This window comes from Mustela lutreola, chromosome 1 (genome assembly GCF_030435805.1).
Source record: "Mustela lutreola isolate mMusLut2 chromosome 1, mMusLut2.pri, whole genome shotgun sequence".
Taxonomy (NCBI): domain Eukaryota; kingdom Metazoa; phylum Chordata; class Mammalia; order Carnivora; family Mustelidae; genus Mustela; species Mustela lutreola.
The window spans coordinates 65,762,455-65,789,161 of NC_081290.1; the positions used below are offsets into that span (position 1 = coordinate 65,762,455).

Here is a 26,707-nt window from a genome sequence, read left to right on the forward strand (position 1 = left end):
TGACCTCTGCGGGGGCCAGGGCTGGACCCCAGGGCTGCCACCCCTTGAAGATAATGCTTCTCCCTTTGACCACACCACCCTGTCCTCAGGGGAGCCATGGCTGTGGGTGAGGTGGGGAGCACGTCAGCAGCAACAGGGGAAATGGCGCCGGAGCAAACTCGCTGGTCGATGGCCGGGGTGCTGTGGTCACCGGTTCCTTCATCCCGCAGATGGAGGGGAGTACATGTGTGCTCACACACACACACACACACACACACACACAGGTGCACACACCTACACATCACTTGTGCAAACACACGCACACACATCACACACCTGTCCACCGTGCATGCATATCCATGCACACACCAACACAGCATGTGTGCAAACGCATGTGCACATGCCTGCACATCACACACATACACACGCACCTAAACATCATACGTGCACACATGCACACACCACACCTCTATACCATGCACGCACATGCATGCACATACATGTGCAAACACACATGCGTACACACACACCACACATCGCACATGCACATTTACACACACACTTCTCACGGTGTGCATGCTGATGTGCGCCGTGGGAACTTCTCCACCAACAGCCGAGTTAACCTTTCTGGGTTCCCACGGACTGGTTTCTCTTCCTTGAAAGGCAAACTCAGATCTCAGCTGAGCATGTAAGGCCGGCGTATGATGTCTTCTTCTCTCAGGAAGGCCTTCGGCACCAGTCAGTTGGTGGGGGAGGCGCACTGGGGGAGAGGACCTTTTCTGCAGGGGGCCACAGAGCTTCCCGTGAGCATGCACATTTGTCATAGCTGATGTCACACTTCATAGGACGTTTCCCAGCCAACTGCTAGCATCAGCCCATTTTCAGGAGGTGGAAAACAAGGCTTCGGGAAGGCCTGGCCCTGGCACGAGGAGGTCGGAGATGTAGGTGGAGCTCCCCCGGTTCCTAGGGAGAGCCCATGAGGCTGAGGGCTGCCTGTGATGGAGAGCGCGCCCCTGTTCCCAGAGCAGTGGCCGCAGAAGCACGCAGGCTCGGGGGAGGGTAGGGGCCGGCAGAGCCTGCTAGTTGGGGATTCTCATCCCTTCGTCCAGGGGAGGCTCCAGCCCCACAGTCCCTCAGGCTGCTGCAGTGTTCCTGTCCCTGAGTCACTGCTTCCTCCTGACATGACCTCTCCTGGGGTGCTAGCCAAGGGTGACGCTTCTCTTCTCTCCAATTTCAGACAGATTAGAAGAAGCCGAGTTTGAACAGCTGGGAGATCAAGGTAAGTTCTTCCCACAGGGCAGAGTCCTGTGTCCCCATGGGGATGGGGCAGGGCTTCCCCGAATGATGAAGGCAGAGATGCAGAGCTGGGTTTGAATGGGGTGCTGGGCAGGGACCTCACACCTCCGTGGGGGAGGATGGTCAGGTGGGGCATCCCCTCCATTGCCTGAGCCCATGCCTGACCGGGGGTTCCTTTCTTGAAACCTAGACCAGTTGAAATCTCTATTTGGAGAGGGTAAGGGGCGTAGGGCCTGGATTTGGAGCTTTGAGCTGCAGAAACCCCTCTAGGACCCGCCTCTTCTTCCCCTGGGAGCTAGTTAAGGGAGAACCCCTCCTCCCTCCACACCTCCATCCCATCCCCCTCCTTCCCCAGACGGTCTGATCAGTGAGATCCTGGGGACTTGAATGCCTGAGGCCCCACTGGGGTTCCCTGGGCATGGGGTCCACTGGGATGGAAACAGGGAAGGGCCACTTTGGGTAATGGACAAGGAATGTTCTGGATATTCCTGGGCTGTTCCTGGCACCCCCTGCAGCTTGGGGCTGGCTGAGTGAGGGGAGGCAGGACCCGGTGGCATTGAAGGGGCTAGGGTCGCATTCACAGCCACGCCTTAGGTAGTTGGGTCAGACATTTGCCCCTGAACCACACTGAATTCTTTCTTACTCGTTTAGTTCTATTTTATTCATTCAATTCTATTTTAACTAAGATAATTAATTCTGAACATATTTTTTGTAAGTGAATGTGAAAGAGAAGAGTGTTTCGATGCTGGTTCCTTCTTCGCAAACACACTCCCCTTTAAGCTCGTGTTTTCGCAGCAGGAAGCTTAGCTCTGAGCTCCTGGGCCCTGGAAATGCCTCCGGGCACTGGCTCCATCCAAGGCCACCAGTCTGGCAGGCGGGCACTGGAGGCAGCGGGTGCCCCCAGATTCTCCAGCACTTCATCCCTTTAGTAGCTGTGGGCTTCATATTCTCAAACCAGCCAGGGGGAACACTGGGGTGTCTGGGAGCCATTCCTCAACCTTCCTGCCAGACATGGTCCCAGGCGCCAGTGGGACAGAGGGACACAGATGTCGCTGTCCTCCAGCGGTATGGGTTTCATCCATTCTGTGGGTGGCTTTTGAACATGTGCTGACCTATTGCTCTGACTGGCTGGTAATGATTACATGGGGGTCCTGCACCTGACAAGAGTCACCCCCCCACCCCAAGCACTGGGAAGTCCCTCAGAGGCAGCTGTAGCTGGGAAGGTGGACATCTCTGTCCGTTAAGTGGCTTTAATTCTTTCTGGAGGGAAAAGAACTCTGAATGATCACTCAGAGTGCTTTCCAATGAGAAGCATAGGAAGGAGTTCACTGGGTATAAAGCTTAGCCAGAGGGATCCCTATTCTTGTAACCATGACTGAATTCCCACTGAGCATTGGGTGCTGGGCTCTGGGCTCAACCCTTCATGTAAATTTCGATTCCTGGGTAGGGGAGACTCAGGCAATACCTGATAGGGATCCTGAGGCTCAGAGGGCTGTCTCTACCCCAGCCTAGACCCAGACTCTAATCCATCTGGGCGTTTTGGTGCTTTGCAGAAATGCCTCTGCCTGGCCTGCACCCAGATCCATGTGAGACCCTCCAGAAGGTGAAGAATGTTCTAGAACAATGCAAGTCCGGCCAGGGCTGCCCCGAGGAGCCAGTGTCCTGGGGTCTGTGCATGGCGTCCAGTGGTACAGGTTCCCCGCACAGTGAGGAGCCCTCCTTCTGCTTGGACTCGGGGGCTGACTGGGCCCACCCAGAGGTGCTGGGCTCACTGCTGCTGTTCCTGGACACGCCTGGGTATGAGGCCTGCTTCCGTGGCCTATATGACCTCTCCCTGCCGGGGCTGAGCACCCTGTTCCCGGGCTTCACTGACGAGGAGGAGCTGGCTGAGCACCTGGCACAGGCCCGGGGGGCGGCCAAGAAGGCCGGCTTCCCCATGGCTCTGGCCAGGCTCTGCTTCCTCCTGGGGAGGCTGTGCGTGCGCAGGCTCAAGCTGTCCCAGGCCCGCGTATACTTCGAGGAGGCCCTGGGGGCGCTGGGTGGTCACTTTGGCGACCTCTTCCTCGTGGTGGCCGTGTATGCCAACCTAGCCACCGTCCATCTCAAACAGAAGAACAGGGACAGGTGTGCCCAGGTGGTCCCCAAGGCCTTGGCCTTGCTCCTGGGGACGCCCAGCCACCTGTGCAGCTCTGAGGCAGAGTCGCCGCTCCTAAGGCTCGCCCTGCGGCGGGCCATCCTCTGCCACAGCCCCCAGGCTGAGGCCCGGGCCTGCTTCCTGCTGGCCAAGCACCACACCCGCCTCAAGCAGCTGGATGAGGCCCTGCCCTTCCTGGAGAGGCTGCTACTGCTGCACGGGGCCATGGGCACTCCAGAGGCCACATGGCCCGTGGACTGCTACCTGCTCCTGGCAGACATTTACAGCCGCCAGTGCCTGCCGCATCTGGCACTCGGCTGCGTCCGGGGGGCCTCGCTGCGGGCCCGGGGCTCACCGGGCAGCGCACTCCGGAGTGTGGACCTGGTCCTCCGAAACTCGCCCCGGCTTCACCGGCCACCCGCCCAGACGGCACTCTACCTCAGGCAGGCGCTGGCCTCTGTGGCCCCCAGCCCGAGCTGGGCGCTGCGTGGCCTGCTCTGTGCCAGTCTGGCCCAGCTGCACAGCCGCCATGGGCAGCAGGACACAGCCATCTCCTTCATGATGCAGGCCGTGGACGTGGCCATGGGGGCTGGCAGCCACCTGGCCGTGGACTACATAGTGGCGCTGGCCTGGCTGTATGTGCTTTGTGGCCAGAGCATGGTGGCCCTGGACATCCTTGAGTCCGTCCTGGACATGGCCGTGGCCAGCATGGACCAGGAGGGCGTGATCGCTAACATGGTGGCCGTGGCCCTGCGGAGGACAGGCAGGATCCGGCAGGCGGCTGAGGGCTACTACCGTGCCCTGCGGGTGGCCCGGGCCCAGGGCCAGCTGCAGAACCAGGCGGTGGTCCTAGCCAACTTCGGGGCCCTGTGCCTGCAGGCCGGCGCAGAGAGCCTGGCCCAGCACTACCACCGGGAATCTGTGACGCTGTTTGCACAGCTGCCCAGCAGAGAGTGCGGCCCGGACCTCACCTGGGTGCTTCTGCGGCTGGGCCACCTGTACACCCGCCGGGCCCTCGCCCGGCAGGCCAAGTGCTGCTACGAGTGGGCCTTCCTGGTTGCTGTGGAGACAGACCACGTGGAGGGTAAGCGTCCGCCATACCTGGCTCCTGGCCCCACGCTTCCCCAGGTCCTGACTGTGCACGCTGGTGTCCTGGGAGATAATGTGTTTTCTTCCCATTGCTGCCTGGAGCACACCCTCCCGGGGTTTGCGACCCAGAGGCAAGCGGTGGTTTTCTCCACCATCCAGGGTGTTGACTGATGGAAACCTGCAGATGTTTGCAGCTGCTGTGAGGCTGACTGGGCGGCGGCTCTCAGAGTATGCCAGGCTCCGTGCCAGCTCTGCCAGAAAGGGCACCCACATGGGCTGGTGGCCAAGTGTGGGAACCTGATGCCCAGGTCACAGGAGGCACAATGGGGGGTACTCCCTGTGATGACAGGAGGCTCCTGGCCCTGACTCTGGGACCTGAGGGTTGAGCCACACATGGGGTGGAGGGCAGGCAGAAGGTGCCATCTGTGCAAAGGCTCTGGGGTGAGTAGGCTGGGCCATGTAGGGGAATACAGTGTTTGGGATGGGTGTGTTGGATGGTGGGTGATGTGAACCTTGGCTGAGGGTTAGGCAGGGGCCAGGAAACCCAGACTGTGGCCTGGAATTTTCCCCAAGAGCACTGGGAAGCCATTGAGGGATACAGGATTCTCACTGAGCCTGGAAGGGGACCCTCAGGACCTAGGAGGAACCAAGAGCTGGGTCCCCAGATGTGCCCTGCAGCCTCAGGCAGGTCCTGGCCATGCTCACAAGGCTTCTGTTCCCCCTGAACCTCGGGGACACTGAGAGTCACGCTGAATCCTCTGTGAGCTGGTTTCAGTAGCCTGTGTCTCCTGAGGCTTGTCTGTTTTATCGAGGTTGACCTTTGTCAGCATCGATCGCCCATTTCTTCTGTGATCCTTTCATTTCTGTAAGATTGATGCTGAGGTCCCCCTTTCGCTGCTGATTCTAACAATTGACAGCTTTACTTCTGGTCTGGCTAAAGAGAAGTCCACTTTGCCCATCTTCCCAAAGATTCATCGCTCGGTTTCTTTTATTTTCTCTCGGTTTTTCTATTCTCCCTGTTACTAATTTATCTTTGCTCTGGGGCCTCTGTTGTTCCTTCCTTTTGGGTCTAGTAACCCCCTCTTTTTCTTGTTCCCTAAGGTGGACATTTTTTATCTGAAATTTTTTTTTCTTCCTTTTTAACATAGGCGTTTATAGCTATAAAGTCCCTTTATACGCTGCCATCCTGCATCCTGTAAGTTTGGGTATGTTGTCCTTATATCTCCACTCATGTCCAAAACCCTTCGATTCCTGTTGTGGTGCCTTCTGCCGGCCGTGGGCTGCCCAGGAGCCCATTCTTCATGCCCGCCTATTTGGGAATTTCCCGAACTTTCTTCCTACTGATTCCTGGTCTCATTCCATGCTTTATATAAGACGTCTGTCCCTTCACAAGTCTTAAGAGTGGCGCTGGGATCCGGACAACAGGACGCACAAGATCGCATGGCCACGGGGTTGTTCTGGTCATCTGTGTCCTTTTCCATGTCTGGATCAGTTTAGTCGGCAAAGCGCTTGACGGTTCTCAGCCCCCAGTTCAGGCAAGGCAAGTAAGGCTGTGGGCTTGGATCCTGGCTTCGTGAAGGAGCTGGAAGCTGGGTCAGAGTCCCAGCCCGGCCATGTGCTGTGTGCCCCAGACTCGGAACTCTGCTTCGGACTCCATGTGCCTGCCTGCTGCATGGGGAGGCCAGTGATCCCTGCCTGGTCAGCATGGTGTGAAGACAGCCCCTGTCTGGCCAGGAGGGGTTTTGGGAAGCAGAGAAAGGCAGGCCAGGACCCCCAGGCCTAAGAATTGTAGAAGTGGTCGGCAACGTGTCTATGGCAGGTCCTGCCCAGGCTTATCACAGTGTGTGACCTTGAGCAGGTGGCCTCACATGTCTGGACTCAGATTCCCCATCTGCTGTGACCCCAGCTGGAGGCGCAGAAGGAGCAGGCACAGAGCAGGGACCTTTGAGCTCAGCAAACATCCCATGTCACTGCAGTGTAGGACAGTGATGTCCTCTTCCTGTCTTCCCCGCCCAGGCCAGCTGCGAGCCGTCCAGCGGCTATGTCATTTCTATAGGACCGTCATGCCCAGAGAGGCCCAGTGTGTCGTCTACCATGAGTTCCAGCTTTCGCTGGCCCGCAGGGTGGCCGACAAGGTGCTGGAGGGCCAGCTCCTGGAGACCATCAGCCAGCTCTACCTGTCTCTGGGCACTGAGCGGTGAGGATGCCAGCCCCGATCATGGGGCAGCCTCTCCTGGGGGACTTTCATTCCTAGTGTCAGTCAGGCTGTGAGCCAGTAGGCCTGGGGGGTTGTCATGGCTCACAGGTCCCGGGACAGATGTCCTCTGCCCACATACCTCCTGACCTCCCAGTGGAGGAAGAGTGAATTTCTGGGCCATTCTTCACGTCCTGATGGCTTTTATAAGCTGACTGCTGCCTGCCCTGAGTCTCCTCTGGCCAGCACGCCTCTGAGCCAGACAGCCTGTCCCCAGCAGTACCCCCTCCAGATGTCAGGACGGTGGCCATGTGGACCTGAAGGATTCTTATCCCTGAAGAGGTAGCTGGCTGGCCCACCTTCCTGTGGGCAGAGTTCCAGGGTCACGTGTCCTGGGTGACACCCACACTGAGCATCCTGAGCAGGTGGGGTGACAGGATGGCCCGGGGAGACCTCTGACCATACCCCCTGTAGCTGGGGACTCCCTGAGAGGCAGGGAAGGAGCCTCTCCGCTGATCTCGGCCTCCACCCCACACCCTTGGGCCTCAGTTTCATGGCAGGTATAATGGACAGTGACCTTGATCGATATGTCTCAAAGCGGGGTCCCCAGAGCAGCAGCAGCTGCATCCCAGGGGAGTCTCCCGAGAACGTACCTTCTCAGGCCCCAGCCCAGACCCACTGAGAGCAAGGCCGTACTATCATGGCCGAGTGTGAGAACCACTGGCTAGATGTTTGCTGAGTCTCCGCCTGCTGCTAAGGGTCCCAGCTATGGGCGGAGAGCTCGCATGCCCATGTCTAGCGAGGGGGGTGCAGAGACAGGGTGGCCCGCTCCCCCTCCGTATGCCCTGCAGAGAGCCTGGTCCCCACTCAGGCGCTGGGAGGAGCCGCCCTGGCCTGGGAGCATGCTCTGAGCGGCTGGCTCTGCTTCCAGGGCCTACAAGTCCGCACTGGACTACACCAAGCGCAGTCTGGGGATCTTCATCGACCTGCAGAGGAAGGAAAAGGAGGCGCACGCCTGGCTGCAGGCAGGGAAGATCTACTACATCCTCCAGCAGAACGAGCTGGTGGACCTCTACATCCAGGTGCCGGGGCGGGGCATGCGTTCACTCACCCTCCATCCCCGACCCGCTGTGGGCACCTGCTGTGTGCCAGCCCACCTCTGCCATCCCCGCCCTGGGCCCCCAGCACCCAGCATCTTCCACAATAATCCCAGTCCTCATCTGCTTGCCCGCCACCGTTTTGGTATACAGCAGGTGCTTCCTAGATGCACAAGTGATGCGTTCCCTTGATTGACACACAGAAGAACTTGCGTCGGCAGCATGTGGCCCATCTTCTTAAAAAATGCATTTATCATGGGAGCTCTGTTTCGAGCCACGTTCCCACACATGACATGATTTGGAGTAAACTGGGAGGCTCATGAGGCTCATGAATGTTTTCATTTTTGAGCACCTGCTGTGTACTTCCCTGGGACAGGGGTCCAGGATTGCAAGTCGGCAGCTGGCGGCTAAGAGAGGGCGGCAGTTTTGACAGCTTGTGGCTCGGGGGTGTGGGCAGTGGTGTGGTGGTGCAGACAGGGGTCACAGGGAGGGTGAACAGAGGCTGCTTTCTGTAGCAGGGTGAGTGGGGCTAGTGCCCACCTGGGAGGAGGGGCTCCCAGTGGTGGGAAACACAGGGGCAAAAGCCAGACATGCATGGGAGTGACAGGTCTGGACTGCCCACGGCGCCTAGTCCACTGTTGTCTGCTCACATGGTATTTGCTGAGCACCTTGCTGGGCCCAGCAGAGAAGCGACATCCTAAGCAAGGGGAGTGACAGGATGGGAGAGACGGGAGGCGTGCGTGGGCAGGTGTTGCCAAGGGCAGTGGAGGAAGATGGAAGGGAGCATGCCAGGGTCTGGGAGCGGTTGGCAGGACTCAGAGCCCCCTCTGAGCTCAGTCGCAGAGTCTCAGACTCAGGGCCCTAGCTGGATGGTGCTCCCCCAGGATATTGTGGGAGCTGATGTCTCCAGTTGCACAGGGTCTGGAACCAGGCCAGTCCCCGCTGAGGGACAGAGGTGTGAGAAAGGAGATACCCAGTGCATCCTCGGCATGCCCTTGAGGGTCTGGGGGCGGGCTAGGGAGGCCGTGAGCTTGCAACCGATCACTGTGGTCTCATGAGAGTTTCTCCATGCCCACAGGTGGCACAGAATGCGGCCCTGTACACGGGGGACCCCAACCTGGGGCTGGAGCTGTTTGAGGCAGCCGGGGACATCTTCTTCAATGGGACCTGGGAGCGGGAGAAAGCCGTGTCCTTCTACCGGGTGAGCTGGGTGATGAGGACTGGCTCTGGGGCATGGCCCCCCACAGGCTGGGGCCTAGGAGTGGGGCTTCATTTCTGGGTGCCTTTGCCTGGGGTGATATTGACCACCCCTCCACCCCCAACCTGGGAGGAACAGAGAAAGGAGGGACCATCTGAAAGGCCGGCTTCTCCCTACCCGCCCAGCTCCTGGCGTGCAGCTCTGCCCTGGGGACAGAAAAACGCATTTTTAGATCTCGGTAGGGGGTGGGTGTTGGATCCTCCCGGTCAGACTCTCATCGCCCAGGGGTGGGGAGCTGGGCTGAGGTTCCCAAGATGGGCGGTGGATTGCACCACAGCTTACTAATGTCCCAGAAGCCCTGGGGCCATCAGGGCCACTCCAAGCTGACTTTTCTTCCAGGGACCGGAGCTGAATAAGATGCAGCAGGATGATGGGGTGGGAGCTCCCTGTGCACGTCGGGGACTCTCTGGGGATTCTGGGCTGGGGCTGGCTGCAGTGGGTGAGGCCTGACCCGCTGCCTGTGTGGCAGGATCGGGCGCTGCCATTGGCTGTGACCACGGGGAACCAGGAGGCGGAACTGCGGCTGTGCAACAAGCTGGTGGCCCTGCTGGCTGAGCTGGAGTTGCCCCACGAGGGCCTGGAGTTTGCCCACATGGCCCTGGCACTCAGCATCACCCGGGGTGAGCCCTGCAACCCTGCCCCAGCGGGGCCTTGGCCTCAGACCCCTGCAGGGTGGGAGCAGAAGGGGACAGCTCGGGAAGCCTGTAGGGCTGCTTGGGGCTGTAGCCATCCTCTCCCCTGCGGGGGGGCTGGGCTGACTGGCCCCGAATCCGCCCCAGGGGGAAGCTTTGGGTTTCTCACATGTGCCCTCTCCCCTGCGTCCCTAGGGGACCGGCTGAACGAGCGTGTGGCCTACCACCGGCTGGCTGTCCTGCACCAGCGGTTGGGCCACGGCGAGTTGGCGGAGCACTTCTACCTCAAGGCGCTGTCGCTGTGCGGCTCACCCCTGCAGTTCGATGAGGAAACCCTGTACTACGTGAAGGTGTATCTGGTGCTTGGTGACATCCTCTTCTACGATCTGAAGGTGGGTGGGGGTCGGGTGGTAGGCTTAGGCACTGGGGTCCCTCTTGGCATGGACTCAAGCCCAGACCCCCAGGACAGGGTCCTGCCCTCCACTAGAGCTGGCCCCAGTGTGTCCCCGAGCTCAGGCAAGGCGGAGAGGAGCAGGAACGGTCAGCAGACACTGTCTGAACTCCTATACCGGCCAGGCCCTGTCCTCCAGAGCTCATCATCCCTGGGGTGCTGATCTGTGAACAGACTTTGGCCACCATGGGGTCAAAACAAAAAAGCATGTAATCAGGGGAGCCTCCTGGAGGAGGCAATGCAAAGTTAAGTCTTAGCATCAAGTCAGAGTTAACCCCCCTAAAGCAGGAGGGAGAGAGGGACATCCCAAGGCGTCGGGCAGAAGTCAGTGCTATCCCCAGAGACCCACGCTGAAAGGTGCTACCCAAATCCTGGCACCTCCTCCGGGAAGCCTGCCCTTATGGGCAGAGCAATTCCTTCTTGGAATCCTGAATCCCAGAGAGGGAAATGGGCTGGGGACGGGGTACAACCTGTGGGGTTTGGCTTAGTCCCTGCCCTGTCGGAGCTGGAGGAGCTGGAGCTGGGCCCTTTCCCATCTGCTCCTAGCAATGGACGTAGACCAGAGCCTGGAGGGGTCTCCCTTGCTCCCCTACACAGGCTGCTGCCCTATCGCCCCACCCTGGGTACAGCACTGCACTGCACAGTGTCCCTGCTCCGTGTTTGCTGAAGTGGGGGGCACCCCAGCTCAGGGCTGACTTTTTCCCCTCCCCCTCCCTGCTGAATGGCAACGAGGAGCTGGGTGCCTTTGGAAGACCCCAGCCAGTTGAAGACCGGTAACTCCCTGCCTGGGACAGCCTTGGCTATGCACTAGTGTCACCTTGTGGTCAGAGGTGGTCACTGCGGTTAGAGTCACTGTTAGAGTCCCATAGTTCTTGGGGAGCCTGTGGGCAGTGGTGTGTACTGCAACTTAGACTCACTGCCTTCCAGTCTGCATGATTAAGGCTCTGTGTGATCCAGGCTTTGTGTGTTCCAGGCTCTGTGCAATCCAAGCTCTAGTGATCCAGGCTCTGTGCGATCCAGAATCTGTGTGATCCAAGCTCTGTGACATCCAGGCTCTGTGCCTTCTAGGCTCTGTGATGTCCAGGCTCTTTATCATCCAGGCTTTCTGCGATTCAGATTCTTTGAAATTCAGATTCTGTGTGATCCAGGCTCTGCAATCCAGGCTCTGTGCGATCCAGGCTCCGTGTGGTCCAGGCTCTTTGTGAACCAGGATCTATGGGGTCCAGACTCTGGGACATACAGCCTCTGGGACATCCAAGCTCTGTGAATCCAGATTCTTGTGTGATCCAGGCTTTCTGCCATGCATGACCTGTGACATCCACATTTTGTGTGATCCAGGCTCTGTGACATCCACCTCGATGTGATCCAGGCTGTGTGTGATGCAGGCTATGTGTGATACAAGATCTGTGTAACCCAAGCTCTGGGACATGTGGACATCCAGGAACTGTGTGATCTGGGCTTTGTGTGATACAGGATCTGTGATATCCGGGCTGTCTGCCATAGGGGCTATGTGTCGGTGAGTTCTGTGTGATCCAGGCTCTGTGATATATGGGCTTTGTGTGATCTAGACTCTGTGCAGTCGAGGCTCTGTGACATCAAGATTCTGTTATTTCCAAGCTTTCTGTGATACAAACTCTGTGACATATGGGCTCTGTGTGATCCAGGCTCTGTGCCATCCAGGTTCTGTGTGATCCAGGTTCTAGGTGATTCAGGCTTTGAGTGATCCAGACTGTGTGATACAGATTCTAGGTGATTCAGGCTCTGTGTGATCCAGGCTCTGTGATATCTGGGCTCTGTATTATCCAGATTCTGTGTGAAGTAGTCTTTGTGACATGCAGGCTCTGTGTCATCCAGGCACTGTGACATCAGACTCTGTGATCCACAGCCTGAGTGATCCAGGCTCTGTAACATCCAGATATATGGGCTTTTGTGCGATATCCAAGCTATTTGTGATTCAGGCTTTGTGACATCCAGTCTCTGTGCAATGCAGTCTCTGTGACATCCAGGCTCTGCGTGATCCAGGTTCTAGGTGATTCAGGCTTTAAATGATCCAGACTATATGATGTAGATTCTGGGTGATTCAGTCTTCGGTGATTCAGGCTCTGTGTGATCCAGGCTCTGTGATATTAGGGATCTGTGCCATACAGGTTCTGTGTGATTCAGGCTCTGGGTGATTCAGGCTTTGGGTAGTCTAGGCTTGATGTGATCCAGGCTCAGGGTGATCCAGGCTCTGTGATATCCAAGCTATGTATGAGGCAGGCTCTTTGTGATCTAGATTGTGGTGATGCAGGCTCTGTGATACCCAGGTTCTCTGCAATCCCTTCTTTGTAATATCTTGGCTCTGTTTGATGTGGACTCAGTGTGATCCAGGCTCTGTTTGATTTAGGCTCTGTGAGATCCAGGTTCTGTGTGAATCAGGCTCTGTGCAAACCAGCATCTGTCCCAAATATACCCTGTGTCATCCAGGCTATGTGACAAATAGCCTCTTTGATTTCAGATTCTTGGTGATCCAAGATTTGTGACATGCAGGTACTGAGTGATCCAGTCTCTATGCAATACAGTCTCTATGAAATCCAGGCTCAGTGTGATGCCATCTTTGTGGCCTGCAGGCTCTGTTCACCATATAGGCTCTGTGTGATCCAGGCTCTATGCCATCCAGGTTCTGTGTGTTCAAGGCTCTGGGTGACTCAGGCTTTGTTTGACCCAGGTTCTGCGTGATCCAGGCTCTGTTTGATCCGGGATCTGTGTGATCCAGGTTCTGGGTGGATCAGACTTTGAGTGATCCAGACTGTGTGATGTAGATTTTGGGTGATTCAGACTCTGGTGATTCAGGCTCTGTGTGATCCAGGCTCTGTGTGACATCAGGGATCTGTGACAATCAAGTTCTGTATGATCCAGGATCTGGGTGATACAGGCTTCATGTGATTCAGACTGTGTGTCATGTAGGTTCTGTGTGAATCAGTCTCTGGGTTATTCAGGATCTGTGTGATCCATGCTCTGTGGCATCTGGGCTCTGTGTGATCCAGCTTTTGTGTGATCCAGGCTCTGGGTGATTTAGGTTTTGGGTGACCCAGGCTCAATGTGATCCAGGCTCTGGGTGATCCAGGCTCTTTGACATCAATGCTGTATATTCAGCAGGCTCTGTGCCATCCAGATTCTGAGTGACTCAGTCAATGTGATATCCAGGCTCTCTGCGATCCCTTCTTTGTGACATCCTGGCTCCATATGATGCAGGCTCAGTGTGATCCAGGCTCTGTTTGATCTAGCTCTGTGCAATCCAGGCTCTATGTGGATCAGGCTCTGTTCAAGCCAGTGTCAGTCTCAAACTTGCTCTGTGCCCTCTAAGCTATATGAGAGCCAGAATTTTTCATTTTGGACTCTTAGAGAACTAGGTTCTGTGACATGCAGGTACAGTGTGATCCAGGCTCTGTACAATCAGTGTGTGAATCAGGCTTTGTTCAAACCAGTGTCTGTCTCAAACATGCTCTGTGCCCTCTAGGCTATGTGACAACTAGCATTTTTCATGTTGGACTCTTAGTGAACTAGGTTCTGTGACATGCAGGTATAGTGTGATCCAGGCTCTGTACAATCAGTGTGTGATCCTGGCTCTGTGACATGCAGACTGTGTGTCATCCAGGATCGGTGACATCAGACTCTGTGTGATGCATGGTCTTAGTGCTCCATGAACTGTGACATCCAGAATCTGTTCTATCTAGGCTCTTTGAATCCAGGGTTTGTGACATCTAGTCTGTGCGATACAGTCTCTGTGACATCCAGGCTCAATATGATCCAGATTTTGTGACATGCAGCTCTGTGACATCAAGGCTCTTTGTGTTTCAGACTCTGTTCCATGCAGGTTCTGTGTGATCCAGGCTCTAGACCATCCAGGTTCTATGTGATTGAGGCTCCTGGTGACTTCCAGGGTCTGTGATATACAAGCTATTCATGATCCACGCTTTGTGACATGCAGTCTCTGTGACATCCAGGCTTGGTGTGATTCAGACTTTGTGACATCCAGACTCTGCATGATCCAGGCTCTGCTCCATACAGGTTTTCTGTGTTCCAGGCTCTGTGCTCTGTGCCATCCAAGTTCTGTGTGATTGAGGCTCTGGGTGACTCAGGCTCTATTTCATCCAGGTTCTGTGTCATCCAGGTTCTGTGTGATCCAGGCTCTGGGTGATTCAGGATTTGAGTTATCCAGACTTTGTGTGATCTAGGCTCTGAGTTACTCAGTCTCTGGAGATTCAGGGTCTGTGTGATCCAGGCTGTGTGACATTCGTCCAACCAACTGAGCCACCCAGGCGTCCCAAGGCTGTGTGACATTGAGGCTGTGTGTGATCTAGGTTCTGTGTGATCCAGGCTCTGGGTGATTCAGGGTTTGTGTGATCCAGACTGTGTGTGATCTAGGCTCTGGATGATTCAGTCTCTGAGTGATTCAGGGTCTGTGTGATCCAAGCTCTGTGACATCTGGGCTCTATGTGATATAGGTTCTGTTGCATCTCAACTATGTATGTTCTAGGCTCTGTGCCATCTATGTTCTCTGTGATCCTGGCTCTGTGACATATTGGCTCTGTGTGATCCAGGATCTAGGTGATTCAGGCTTGATTTGATCTAAGCCCTGGGTGATCCGGGCTCTTTGATGTCTAGACTCTGTGATGCAGGCTCTGTGTGATCCAGATTCTGTGTGACCTAGGGTCTGTGACAAACAGGCTCTGTGCAATCCCTTCTCTGTGGCATCTTGACTCTGTTTTATCTGGTTTCAATGACATCCAGGATCTCTGCCATCTAGATTCTATGTGATTGTGGAGCTAGGTGATTCAGGTTCTGGGTGATTCAGGCTCAGTGTGATCCAGGCTCTGTGTGATCTAGGCTGTGGGTGATTCAGGCTCTATGTGGCCCATGCTCTGTTTGATCTGGGCTCTTATCTGGGATCCTGGAACCTACAATCCCCTCTGACCCAGGGATCCTGCATGCTCCATGTCTTTGCATGCTGTCCCAGGCTAGGCTCTGAGCTGGACCTTTCCCCGAATAGGAGCTGCAGAGGCTGGGGTCTGGCATGACTGTGGCCCACCTCACCTGCACTCCTTATACCCAGAACCCGCAGTGATCTGTGATTTGTCCTCCTGACCCATGGGTCATCTGAGGAAGGAACCACACAGAGATTAGAACACCAGGTTCTCTGTGATTAATGACTAAGTAACTCTGCGGAAGAATGGGGAACTGAGGCTGGGGAGGTGAATAAGCTTGTCCAAGATGAGAGTCAGGGAGCCAGGCCCAGAAGTACCTGACCTCATGCCCAGGTTCTGGGGGCATTCTGGGGACCTTAACCTTCTACGGTCTCATGGGGCAGGAAGGAAAGGTCTCTGGGCCCAGGAAGCTGGGGTCAAGGGGCTTCTCAGTGCCATGACTTCCATCAGCACCATGTCTGTCTTCACCATGAGCCAGTCTTAGGGGGCCACGGGTCGACTTCATCACCTCCAGCAGACACCCAGGAAGGAAAGAAGGTCTTTCCTGCACCCCTGTATGGAGCAGACATGCACACATATGTACACAAGTACACACCACTATCCAGCTGCCTGCTGTGGCCAGTTCCTTTGTTGGGTGTCCCCTCCTCCAGGAAGCCCTCCATTATGTCCCAGGCTGACTCAGGAGCCTCCTGGTGCTCCCACAGGCTGCTGGTCACCCGGTGGTCAATGTCGCCCCAAGACTCAGCCATGGTTCCCGCCCTGCACAGGGTCCAGTGTCTGGTGGGAGATTGGGAGTGTTTGACGAATCACTACGTATACCTGCTTTGATTTTTTCCTGAATCCTCTCCGTGCAAGGCAGTGAGAAGCCAGGGCTGCCAACATTGGGCTTGTCCTCTGTTCCGGGAGCCATCTCAAGGGTTGGAGGGAAGGGTAGGGTCTGGGTTTCAGAGTGGTTCCTGGAGAAGGTCTGGGGTGGGACAGCCGGGGAGGCGGGGCGCAGACTCGCACTCCCCCACCCGCACCCAGCTGTGCATTAGTGTGGAGTGTGGCTAAACGCCTTCTCTCCTTTAGGACCCCTTCGATGCAGCCGGGTACTACCAGCTGGCGCTGGCAGCAGCTGTGGACCTGGGCAACAAGAAGGCCCAGATGAAGATCTACACGCGCCTGGCCATCATCTACCACAACTTTCTGCTGGACCGAGAGAAGTCCCTCTTCTTCTACCAGAAGGCCAGGACCTTTGCCACTGAGCTCAATGTCCGCAGAGTCAACCTGGCCCCAGCGCGGTGCTGGGGGCGAGCACCCTGGCTGGTCTCTGGCCCCCCACCCTGAGGTCCCTGTCTCCATGAGAGTGGGCTGCCTGCCTCTCCTAGTATCTCTGTGAGGTTCCTTTTCTGGGAAATGGAGGCACAGAGCCGGGGGTCGCAGTACTCTGTGTCCATTATTTTACGGGAGCGTGCTCGTACCTGCAAGGCCCCGTCCCCTGCTCCGCCTCCAGGGCAGAGTCCAGGGACCAGGCCCCGTCCCGGGAACCCCCCCTGCTGCTACACCTCGTCCGTGGCCATGAACTGGAAGGACTGACCCGGGCCAGGGCCCTCTGCTGGCCCAACACCCCAGTTCCCCTGCATCAAAGCAGAAGCCAGCTGTGGGATTCTCTGGGCATTTTCTCCCTTGCCCTTGCCGTCACCATGTGTCCGGCTCTGGCTCTGCCTCTAGTCCTCAGGCTGACCTCTCAGGGGCTGCATGGTTGGGACTGTTAGTGTCTCCATTTCAGTGGAGGAGATGGAGGCACAGAGAGGGTAGGTGCCCAGCCCACTATCACACCACCTGTAGGTGGGGCAGAGAGCATCATGGGCCACCTGCCTCGAGGGATGTGTCCACGGTGGGACACAGAGGGTCTACACAAAGGGTGGGTCCGAGAAGAGGGTGTTAAGATGTCAGTGTCCCTCCACCCCTTGTCTGTGTCCCGAAGGCAACAGAAACAGGGCAGGGGGAAGGTGGTCCCAGCGCTCCCCGACCTGAGTGTCTACTGGCCCGCCCCACCAGGTCTGTGAGGGGTCTGCTGCTGAGCCTGTTTCCAGGTCATTGGGGTCGCCAAGCACCAGGAATCTTTGATTTACACGCAGGAAACTCAAACAGGCCATGGAGCTCCTGGATGCCTGTCACCCACACGGCGTTATTTCAATCTCCTCTTTTTTTCCTTTATTTATTTTGTTAAGTAAGGTGGAATACACATAATATTAGCCATTTAAAGTGGACTGTACAGCGGCATTTTGTGTATTTACGGTGAAGAGCAACTTCCCCCTCTGCCTGTTTGGGAAACCTCCTCACTTCCCCATGGAAACCTGTGCCCCAAAAACATCACTCCCCATTCCCCCTCTGTGAGACCCTCCAGCAGCAGAAGGGGAAACTGAGGCCAGCAGAGGGACTGGCTGGTGGGGGCGCAGAGCTCTGGGTTTGGCTCCAGGCCCAGGAGAGACAACAGACCCTGGAAGGCCCCAAGGAAGGGGGCACAGGGGTTCTCTACCGGCCTTCCTGCCCTTGGGGTCCAGGGAGCCCCCAGCTCCTGCCCTGCTCAGAGGTGGCCTGCAGGCCTCATTCTGGCCACTCCCGCCAGGGTGCAGCAGAGAGCCTCCCAAAAGCTGGCTCAGTCATGACCCCAACCTGCCCTCTTGGGCTGGGCGCAGAGGGGGAGGCTTCAAGGTAATTGAAAACAGGACAATATGATTACCCACGCTGGTGTGGAGGCCATGGCCGGCACAGTGACCCCAGAACAGATCTCTGAGGTCACTGACCGCTGGGCAGTGCCTGGGCCTGGGCCTGTAGCCACCCCGTGATGGGTGGGACCTGCTGGCCAGGCCAATTGGGGCCCATCGCCTGCCTGGGAATTCACACCTTCCCTGACCTTCCTGGAGCTGTCACCCCCACTGCTCCTGCCCAGGGCTCCTGCCCCCACCCCCCACCCGCTGTGACCTAGGGCTCCGGGGCAGCAGACCCGGCAGTCTGAGGGGAGTTGCGGTCATCCCCACCCTGGGGACCTGGGGTGAGTCCATTTCTCTGAGCTCCAGTGTGGTCAGCATTTAAATGCGACTGATGACCCCGGTGCGGGGGTGTGGAGTGAAGGTCCGCAAAGCAGAGGCCTCAGAGCCAGATCAGGGCTGAGACTCGCCTATTTGCTTCTGACGATGTACTTCATACTGCGGGAAGAGCGCCAGCAGCCACAGGCTGCAGAGCTCTGAAGGCTGAATCATCTGCTCAAGTAGCCCAGCTTCTCAGACCCTCAGTCTCTTCTTCATCTGTAACCAGAGACAAAACCCACCTCAGGGTCCTGAGAAGGAGGAGCGACAATGTACCAGGAATGGGGTGGGGGGGAGCTCACAGAATCAGGCAGTCACTCCCTTCATTGTGGCCAAGGCAAGGAGGGGGTGGGCCGAGCCCTAGGCAACAGCCCCTGTCAGCAGAGTGGGTGTGGAATGGGCCGGTGCCTGGCTCCTATGCGCCAAACAGGCATAGGCTCAGCCTAGGAGCCCCATGGCCCTTGCTGTAGAAGGCGGCCCTATTGGGCCCATCAGGTAACCTGGCCATGCAGGCCATGCAGGCTCACCTGACCCCAGTGGAGCAGAACTACTCACTTACTCCGTTAACCACTGCAGACTCTGCTTAGGCCTGAGCCATGTGGGGAGGGGGGAATGGACCCTCTAGGATGAGCCCCTGACCCTTCTCGGGGGTCCCTGGAGTCTCTCTCATCTGCCTCCCCAAACAGAGAAGGAAAGTGACCTGCCCAGGGTCACACAGCCCCACTTCCTAACGTCAGGGTGCTGGAGCTCCACCCCAGCATGGCTGTCTCCACCCTCCTTGGAGACCACTTTCTCTGCACAAGCTTCATACGAGTGACAAATGTTCACCCAAGTCCAGGTTGGCCTCCGGCTTTGGACAAGGAAATGCAGAGAGAGGGATGGTGACGGTCCCAAGGATGCTCAGCATGTGTCCCCATCACCTCCGTGGAGCACCAGTAGCCCCACGGCCTCCAAAAGGGGGGCGGGCAGGGGCGCAAGACATAGGTGTGCCTGTTGGGAAGCTGGGCTCTCTCCAGGTATGGCCCTCTTCAGTGCGAGGACTCCCTTCCTGTGCCACTGGGCCTTGTCCCCTGTGCGCTCGGTTTCCTGGCATGTGGGAGGATGGAGAGAGGGAAATCCAGACATCAGGAGCCTAGACTCTGGGCCAGCCTCCCGCACAGCTGCGGGTTTTCCCTTCCCTAGCAGAGGGCAATCTCCTGGACGGGTTTGCATCCCTGGGCAGCTCTGCAGAGCCTCATTCCCTCTTCTATTCACTGCTGGGCTCCCCAGGCCAGCCCTCACCTCCAGCCAGAACCAGAAACATTTCACAACCTCTGTGGCTTTGGTCAGCGTTCACACAGCCTCCCGGGAAGAGGGAATGTGGCGCTAGGGGTGTCTCCGGGAAAGAGCATGTCCCTTCCAGAACACACAGGGTGGGCTCCGTGTCTGTGATGGGTCTGGCCTTGCTGTCTGCAGGGTGGGGGGGACATCTCTGGGGACCTATCAATTTGGGGAGGTGGTGAGGCTAGGGGAGGACAGGGCTGGGCTTCCAAAGAAGTCCAAGGGAGGGATACGATGCTGTGTCAGGCTTGGGAATGGGCCCCACCCCTGGGGAAGGAGGGCGGGGGCGGCAGATGTCTTTCCAGGACTGGCCAGGCCGGAAGCAGGCCCCTCTCCTCACATCCCACCCAGCCCCCACCCCGTGGGGCAGCTCCCGCATGCAGCGTGCTCTGAGCCGGCTCCTACCCAGGCCCGAGGCCTGCGGGCCAGCACGGAGGACTCTGCGGGGTGTCGCCCCCTTTGGCGCACCCCGGGCTTCTCTGTCCAGCACGGCAGACACACCCGTTCCCTACCCGGCCTGGATCCTGGAGCTCAGTGAGAGATTGGACGGGCCCCAACTGAAAGGACGTCTGCATTCCTGGACATGCCCAGAGGGTCCTCTCCCATCTCGGCTGGGTACTGGGGCACAGGCCACCCTGTGCCAGGAGGGTCCTGCTGGGAGGGCGAAGTGCTGTGAGCTCAGCCGCTCATGTGTCTGCACCCCGATCTCCGCCGACACCATGGGGCAGACCCAAAGAGAACCCCAAGGCCCACGGAGTAGATGTGGGGAGGCCTCCGCGCCCTCCCATGGACATCGGGGATAAACATTCCCAGCAAGTGAGGAACAGACCCGCCTCAGTGGACAAGGGCTTTTTGCCCACCGTGGAGCCCGAGCAGGGTCCCTGTGAGTCCGAGGAGGGGGCTGGGCGGGGCCCCCCACTTCCCGTCCACATGATCCTGAAGGTCCTGGAAAAGCAGCAAACCAAGGAAAAAAGACAGGTTCAAAGGGTTGATAAAGAAGAAAGGAGCAGACGTTATCCGCAGATGGTCCGATCACTAGCACAGAAAACCCCAGTCCCCGCAGCCTCTGGGATGAACAGGAAGGCTTCCCAGCAAATGGTCCTGCTGAACCCCGATCTTACAGACCCGCAGCACTGAGCTGGGAAATGCACTTTAAAACCCCTGCAGTTCACAGTATCAAGAATATACACAGATATCGGGAAATAGGCCTAACCCAGTATTTCCTGCGTTCCTATGCGGGAAATGTCAGTCTGGTAAGGACATCCGCAGCTTCGTGACGACTGCAAAATACAGTCCCACAGAGTGGATGTAACCTTCGCACACGGACTCTGGAAAGGCAGGAGGAACAGATGTCAGGCGAGCTGACCGCACTCTCCTGAAGAAGACACGTTGCAGCGGGGGCCCTTTTCCTGTTAGAGCGGATGGTTGGTTGTAAAACCGCTTCAGACTGTAGGGCACTATCAGGACGGGGTAAGAAAATAAATATGGAAAAACAGAAATGCCCAGAACTGAGTTCATAGATGCGTGGACATGGCGCCCAGAGAGCCGACCTGTGGCTGGCCACCTTGAGGTCCAGCCTCGGCAGATGCTCGCTCATCCCCGAGCACGGGAGGGGAGGGGAGGACGCAGACGCGGGAGCTCCAGACACTGCTGGGCTGGGCTGACCCCTGGAGATAGCAGTCACCCAGCACTGTCCGGCGTCATCTAGAAAACCCAGAAATGAGCTCCCCTTCCCGTGCACAGTGTTCAGGTGTGCACGTCTCCGTCCACAGCGAGCATCAGGCACGAGCCGTGGAGATGCGCCCGATTGCATGGAAACCCCCTTTGATGGCAGGTGTGGCAGAAGGTAATGGACACTGCTCTTCCCTGCACGGCTCTGGCTGATAGACATTCCTGCTCGGCACATAGGAGAAGGCCTGGAAACCATGGCCACATGGATATAGGCTGCCTCCTGTGCACCGGGAGCCCTGAACCTCCGTGAGACCTGGCTGCGCCTCCTGGAGAACAATGAGGCCGCCAGCAGGAGAAGCCAGGTGTCCCCGATGTCCATGTGAGTGTGGCCATCCCAGGTCATGCAGTTACTCAGGCAGCAGCTGGGCGCCCAGACACAGGACAGCTCGGTGGTCACCGGCCACACTGGCCCAGGGACTGACTTCGTTGAATGGCTACAGTTTGGCCCCGCGAAGTGTGGGGCTGGCTTGTGTGTGGTGGGAGCGGACGGAGGCAAATCTCCTCCAGGTCCAATGGCAGGAGCAAGGATGTCATGTCTGTATGGGGAAATGCCATCCGGCAGCGACAGTGAATGAAGGATGGCCTGGAGCCTGGGAAGGGGACTGGCCCCCTGGGAAGGCTGGTCTGTGTGAGCTCCGGGGCACTGCGGGAGGCAGGATCCCAGACGGGAGCTGGTGGTTTCCTCCGGGAAAGCTGGAGGGCCTCCACGGTGTGTGTGACTCCCTCTGTCCTTCAAAGCTCCTTCATTCTGGGTCGAGGGCCTGGATTCTGAGAGCCGAGTGTCTTTTCCTTCAGGAGGGGTGATGGGGGAGGGGGCAGACGGGAGCCGTTCAGGGGCATTCGGGAGATCGGCCCTTCCGTAAAGCCATTCATCCCTTGATGCCTGTCTGGCACAATCCCACCAGGCACTGAGGGGACCCAGGGTCATGATGGGAGTGACCAAGGCCACACAGCCAAGAGGGGTCAGAGCTCACAGTCATGGGCGTCAACCCCTTGGAGTCTTGGTTTCCACTTCGGTGAAGTGGGGATGCGACGTTGCTTTGTGAGAGTGTGTGTTTCAAGGACCCGCCCTCAGTAAATGGTGCCACTACTTTCTGCTTTTACTGGGAAAGATCGTCTTGGGGTGGACCACAGGCCCCAGGCAAAAGTCTACCACATGGCCCCTTGCTCATGCTCCCTCTACCTGGAGGACTCCTACCCAGCAGGCAGGACCCACTGTGACAGGCCCCTTTTGTAAAGTCTTCCCTCTCCTCCTCTGTGTGCACCTCGCATCATGCCAGGTTGTTGCTGCCTGTGCACCTGCTGCCCGGTCCCCCCAACCCCCGCTCACTGTGAGCCCCGCTGGCCTGCCCTGGGTCTCATCTACCATCTGTGCCGCTACCGGCACTGGGCTCAAAAGCTTGGCGAGTGTCTGTTGAGCAAATGAACGCCAGAGGGGAGAGTGTGTGTGAGATGTTGTGAACGAAGGTGGCTCGGGAGGAGTGAGGAGCCCTCCCTGGAGAGGGAGACGCAGCCAGAAGTCCCCCCAGGGGCTGGCACTGGGGAAGGTCCCGGCCTCCCTGGGACATGGTGGGACAGGTGCATCCTACAAGATTGGGAATGAGCTCCAGAACCCCGCAGAGGAAGACGGGAATCTCTGCATTGAACCAGATGTTCTTTTCTCTTCTCAAACAACCCTTAAGCGCCCCTTTCCGGGGCCCTATGATTTGCCATGAGTTGTTGTTGTATATTTTCTCCACTGAGGACAAGCAAAGCAAGTATCTGTTGGATTTCTGACATGGAGAACTCTGTCCGGATGCTGTTGTCAACTGCTTGTTCGACAGATGCCTGTCATTGAGTCCCTGCTCTGAAGCACCACTCATATTCCAGGTGGGCAGAGACCACGTGACCACAGCCCCTTTGCACAGCTGAGAGAAAGGAATAGCAGGACTCAGACCCTCCCGCCACTCCCAGCTGCCCAACTCCCCTCACCTGGGAGAGCGTTTCCATGGTAACCCTGGGGGTGGCCTACAGGCAGGTGGTGGGGCTGCCCCTCCCTGGGACAATGTCCAGTGGGAATGCTTGGAGTCCCAGATCCCACCCCTCATCACCTGTGTCTGTCCATACTTTGCTTACTCGTGGATGATTTATTTCTTTAATGGTCATGAGGCCCCTTGGCCTGCAGCTGGGGGACAGAAGTGGCAGAGGGATTTGGGGTCAGGGAATCAATGGCACGTGCTATTAGCCAGCAAGCTGAAAATCTAGCTTGGGACTCCAGGAGCCTGGGGAGAGTCTGAGGACAGGTAATGGGGTGAATTGGTGTCCCCAAAATCATGTCTGCCTGGAGCCTCAGAAGGTGACCTAATTGGAAACAGGGTGTTTGCAGATGGAATTCATTACAGATCTGGAGGTGAGATCCTCCTGGGTCATCATCCAGAGCGGCCCGAAATCCAGTGGCTGGTCCCTAGAGAGAGAGAAGAGAGGACACACGAGAGAAGGCAGAGGGATGAGGCCCGAGGCTGGGTGGGATGGCCGTGGCCCCAGGAGCCTGCAGAGGCAGGGAAGGCCCCACCCTGAGCCCGTGCTGACACGCTGGTGTAGACTCCCGGCCCCCAGACTGAGTGGGGGAGAGCACACATTCCTGTAGTTGTGAACCCTGGGCTGCTGTTCACCAGACACTGTGTGGCAGACCCCGTGCTGGTCACTGAGCCTCACTGGCCAGGTCAGCGCCATCACCTCCACTTTATGGATGAGGAAACGGTATCTCAGACACTTGGATTGTTTGCTCAAGGCTCACAGCTGGGGTGTGGCTGGGGTGACTCGGAGAGGGGCATGTGGTCACCAGTGCACTTTCCAACACTTGGAAGCACTTGGCTGAACATAGACTGGAAATCAAGTCCCTTTGTCAGTCCTGGCTGTATGCAGTAGTGCTCACTCAATGCTCCTGGACTACGTCTCCTTGAGGGCAGGGCTCACATCTGCTTGGCTCCACATGGCCAGTAGAGGGGCCAGGAGGAGGCACCCCAGAGGCAGGGTGGGCTGCTGGCCACCCTCTGAGTCCAGGAGTCCGTGCCCCATGGGGATGCCCATTTGCTGTGATTCGGGCCCGTTTCACGCTCTCCCTGGGCCTCAGTTTTCCCATCTGTATGGCAAAGGCAGATGCATCTCAGGCCTTGCCAAGCTCTGTCCCTCCTGTCAGCAGCAGCAGATGGGAAAGTAAATGTTCTTCCCCAAGGCTATTGGTGGCCCTGGGCTTCCGCCTTCCGCCGTCCAGGAGCCGGAGGTCAGTGCTGAGCTCTGAGCGTCCTGGGCCCCGCCTTCACCCAGCTGGAGACAGCAAGCCCCCCTCCGACATCCGGAAAGAATCCCAGGACCACAAGTCTAGGAAGAAGTCTCATCCTGGCCCTGGGAATGGCCCTGGGGACCAGGACTGTCTGCTGGACAGAATGGTGCCTGCAGTGTAGACACTAACACACCCACACAGAGCAACACTTACACAAGCACACACAATACACACCAAGACAAAGTGATACACACGCACCACTTGCACTCACACAACGCACACACACACGTGCACGCCTGTATGCACACACTCATGACTGTGTTGCACACGCCTCCCCAGGAGGCGTGGGGATACCTTTCCTGGAGACTGTGGAGGAGGCTTTGGGCTTTGTGCCCCGAGGGGCGCTGCTTCCTCGGATGGTTTGCTGGGTAGTACACAAAGCATCCGGATCCCTCCACATCCTGAGAGAACCGTGGGAAGGGTCCAGGGCTGAATGTTTGTGCGGAAACTTGACTCTTTCCTCAGGATAAGCTCCTGGGAACTGCAGGGCTGGTAGTGAGGGCCTGTCTTTGAAGGAGAATCTGTCCCTGTCTGTCCAGCTATCCCTGCCTCACCCCAAAAGGCGCCCAGCACAGAGGCACACCCCAGAGAACGCAACGGGCCATAGGTGAGTGGGCAGGGACCTTCCCTAAAGCCTCCTGTGGTTTGGTTCAAGAGATCACATGGTTCTCCTCACATGGTGCCCACCCTGAACCTTTGCACATAGCTCTCCTTGCACGGTGCCCACCTTGAACCACTGCACATGGCTCTTCTTACATGGCTGCTGCAAACACGAGGGTGTACCTGTTGGTCTGAAGCCCTGTTTTCAATTCTATGTGGCATTTACCCCGAAAGTGGAATGACTGGAACATACAGCAATCCTGCCTATGACTTTGAGGACCTGCCGCACTGGTTCCTGCAGCGACACGGCCCCGTGTCCGACTTGCACCTACAGCGCACTCGCTCCTAGATCCCCCCACGTTCTCACCGAGGCTTGCTTTCTGTCTAGTTACTTACTTAACATAAATACCAGACATCTTAAAGGGCGTCAGGGGGGATCTCGTTGTTCTTCTGGTTTGTGTTTCCCTGAGGATGAGGGATGTGGAGCATCTCTTCCTGTGTCTCTTGGCTGTCTGTCTGTCTTCTTCAGAGAAATGTTGACTCGGGTCCTCTGCCCATTTGTAAACTGTGTGTTGTTGCTGAGCTGCGAAGTTTTCCATCTATTCTGGACGTTCGCCCCATATCGGACCTATGACTGGCAGGCACTGTCTCCCCAGCTATGGGTGCCTCTCCACACGCTTCGCTGTGTCCTTGTCACACAGGATTTTTCATATTGATGCAGACCTGTGCCTTTGGTGTCATGGCTGAGAAGTCATCACCAAATCCAACATCAGGAAGCTTTTCCGTAATGTTTTCTCCCAACAGTTTTAGACTCTTCCTCTTATGTTTCGGTCTTTGATCCATTTGTGTGAATGTTTGGATATGATGTGAGGTCATGGTCCCACTCCATTCTTTGCCTGGGGATGTAACCAGGACTTTTGAAAAGGAAATTTAGGATGTATATGCTGACCACAGAAGCAGTTAATAAACACTTGTTGTACAGGAAACTGCTCAAAAAAAAAAAAAAAACAAAAAAAACAAAAAACATTAAAGCCACAAATCATCTACAAAGAAGTGGCAACTTTAAACATTAACTTTCAAAAACTGTGTGTGTGTGTGTGTGTGTGTGTGTGTGCATGTGTGTTTATGTTGGAATCATACAGGTGCATTGTTTCCAAATCCTTCTCTCTTCCTGCAGCATCTGGCAAGGGCTTCCATGCATCTCCCGAGCTCCATGTCCTGTAAACCAGGGTCTGGTCCCCGCAAACTCTCAGTGGCTCCCACATACCTCCCTCCACCTGCCCCCTCCCTTCTTGAAATGTGCTGTTGGTTTACTCTCTTCTTAGTTTTCTTACTGCTCCTCTTTAGAGAAAAACTGCAGGAAAGCACTGTCTCTTCTCTCTGCCTCCTCGACCTCCCTCCCAGCTCCCAGACCCCCAGCCAGGCTGTGTGGTTGGTGGACAGGTAACCTCTGAGCGGCCCAGCCCTGCTGCCCCTGTGGGACATGTTCCTATCACTGGACCTCTGGCCCATACCCTCCTGTCTCCCCATCTCCTGCTGTCCCCCTCTATCCCCTGTGCCCCT

The 26,707-nt window shown here is 57.0% G+C and overlaps 1 protein-coding gene across 5 annotated transcripts in view; it reads left to right on the plus strand.

Moving 5' to 3' along the window:
- The window catches only part of SH3TC1 (SH3 domain and tetratricopeptide repeats 1), a 46,912-nt gene extending 29,565 nt beyond the window's left edge, over positions 1 to 17,347 (plus strand). For 2 of the 5 annotated variants that reach the window (XM_059166109.1, XM_059166101.1), the window contains exons 11-18: positions 1,217 to 1,258; positions 2,829 to 4,493; positions 6,515 to 6,695; positions 7,624 to 7,774; positions 8,868 to 8,990; positions 9,517 to 9,667; positions 9,875 to 10,071; positions 16,169 to 17,347. In XM_059166109.1, the coding sequence (XP_059022092.1) occupies positions 1,217 to 1,258; positions 2,829 to 4,493; positions 6,515 to 6,695; positions 7,624 to 7,774; positions 8,868 to 8,990; positions 9,517 to 9,667; positions 9,875 to 10,071; positions 16,169 to 16,426 (2,768 nt within the window). In that variant the 3' untranslated portion in view covers positions 16,427 to 17,347. Of the gene's footprint in view, positions 1 to 1,216; positions 1,259 to 2,828; positions 4,494 to 6,514; positions 6,696 to 7,623; positions 7,775 to 8,867; positions 8,991 to 9,516; positions 9,668 to 9,874; positions 10,072 to 16,168 lie in introns of those variants that run through there. The other 3 variants (XR_009351690.1, XR_009351692.1, XM_059166119.1) reach the window with 3 other exon arrangements.
- Positions 17,348 to 26,707: the final 9,360 nt, after the last annotated feature.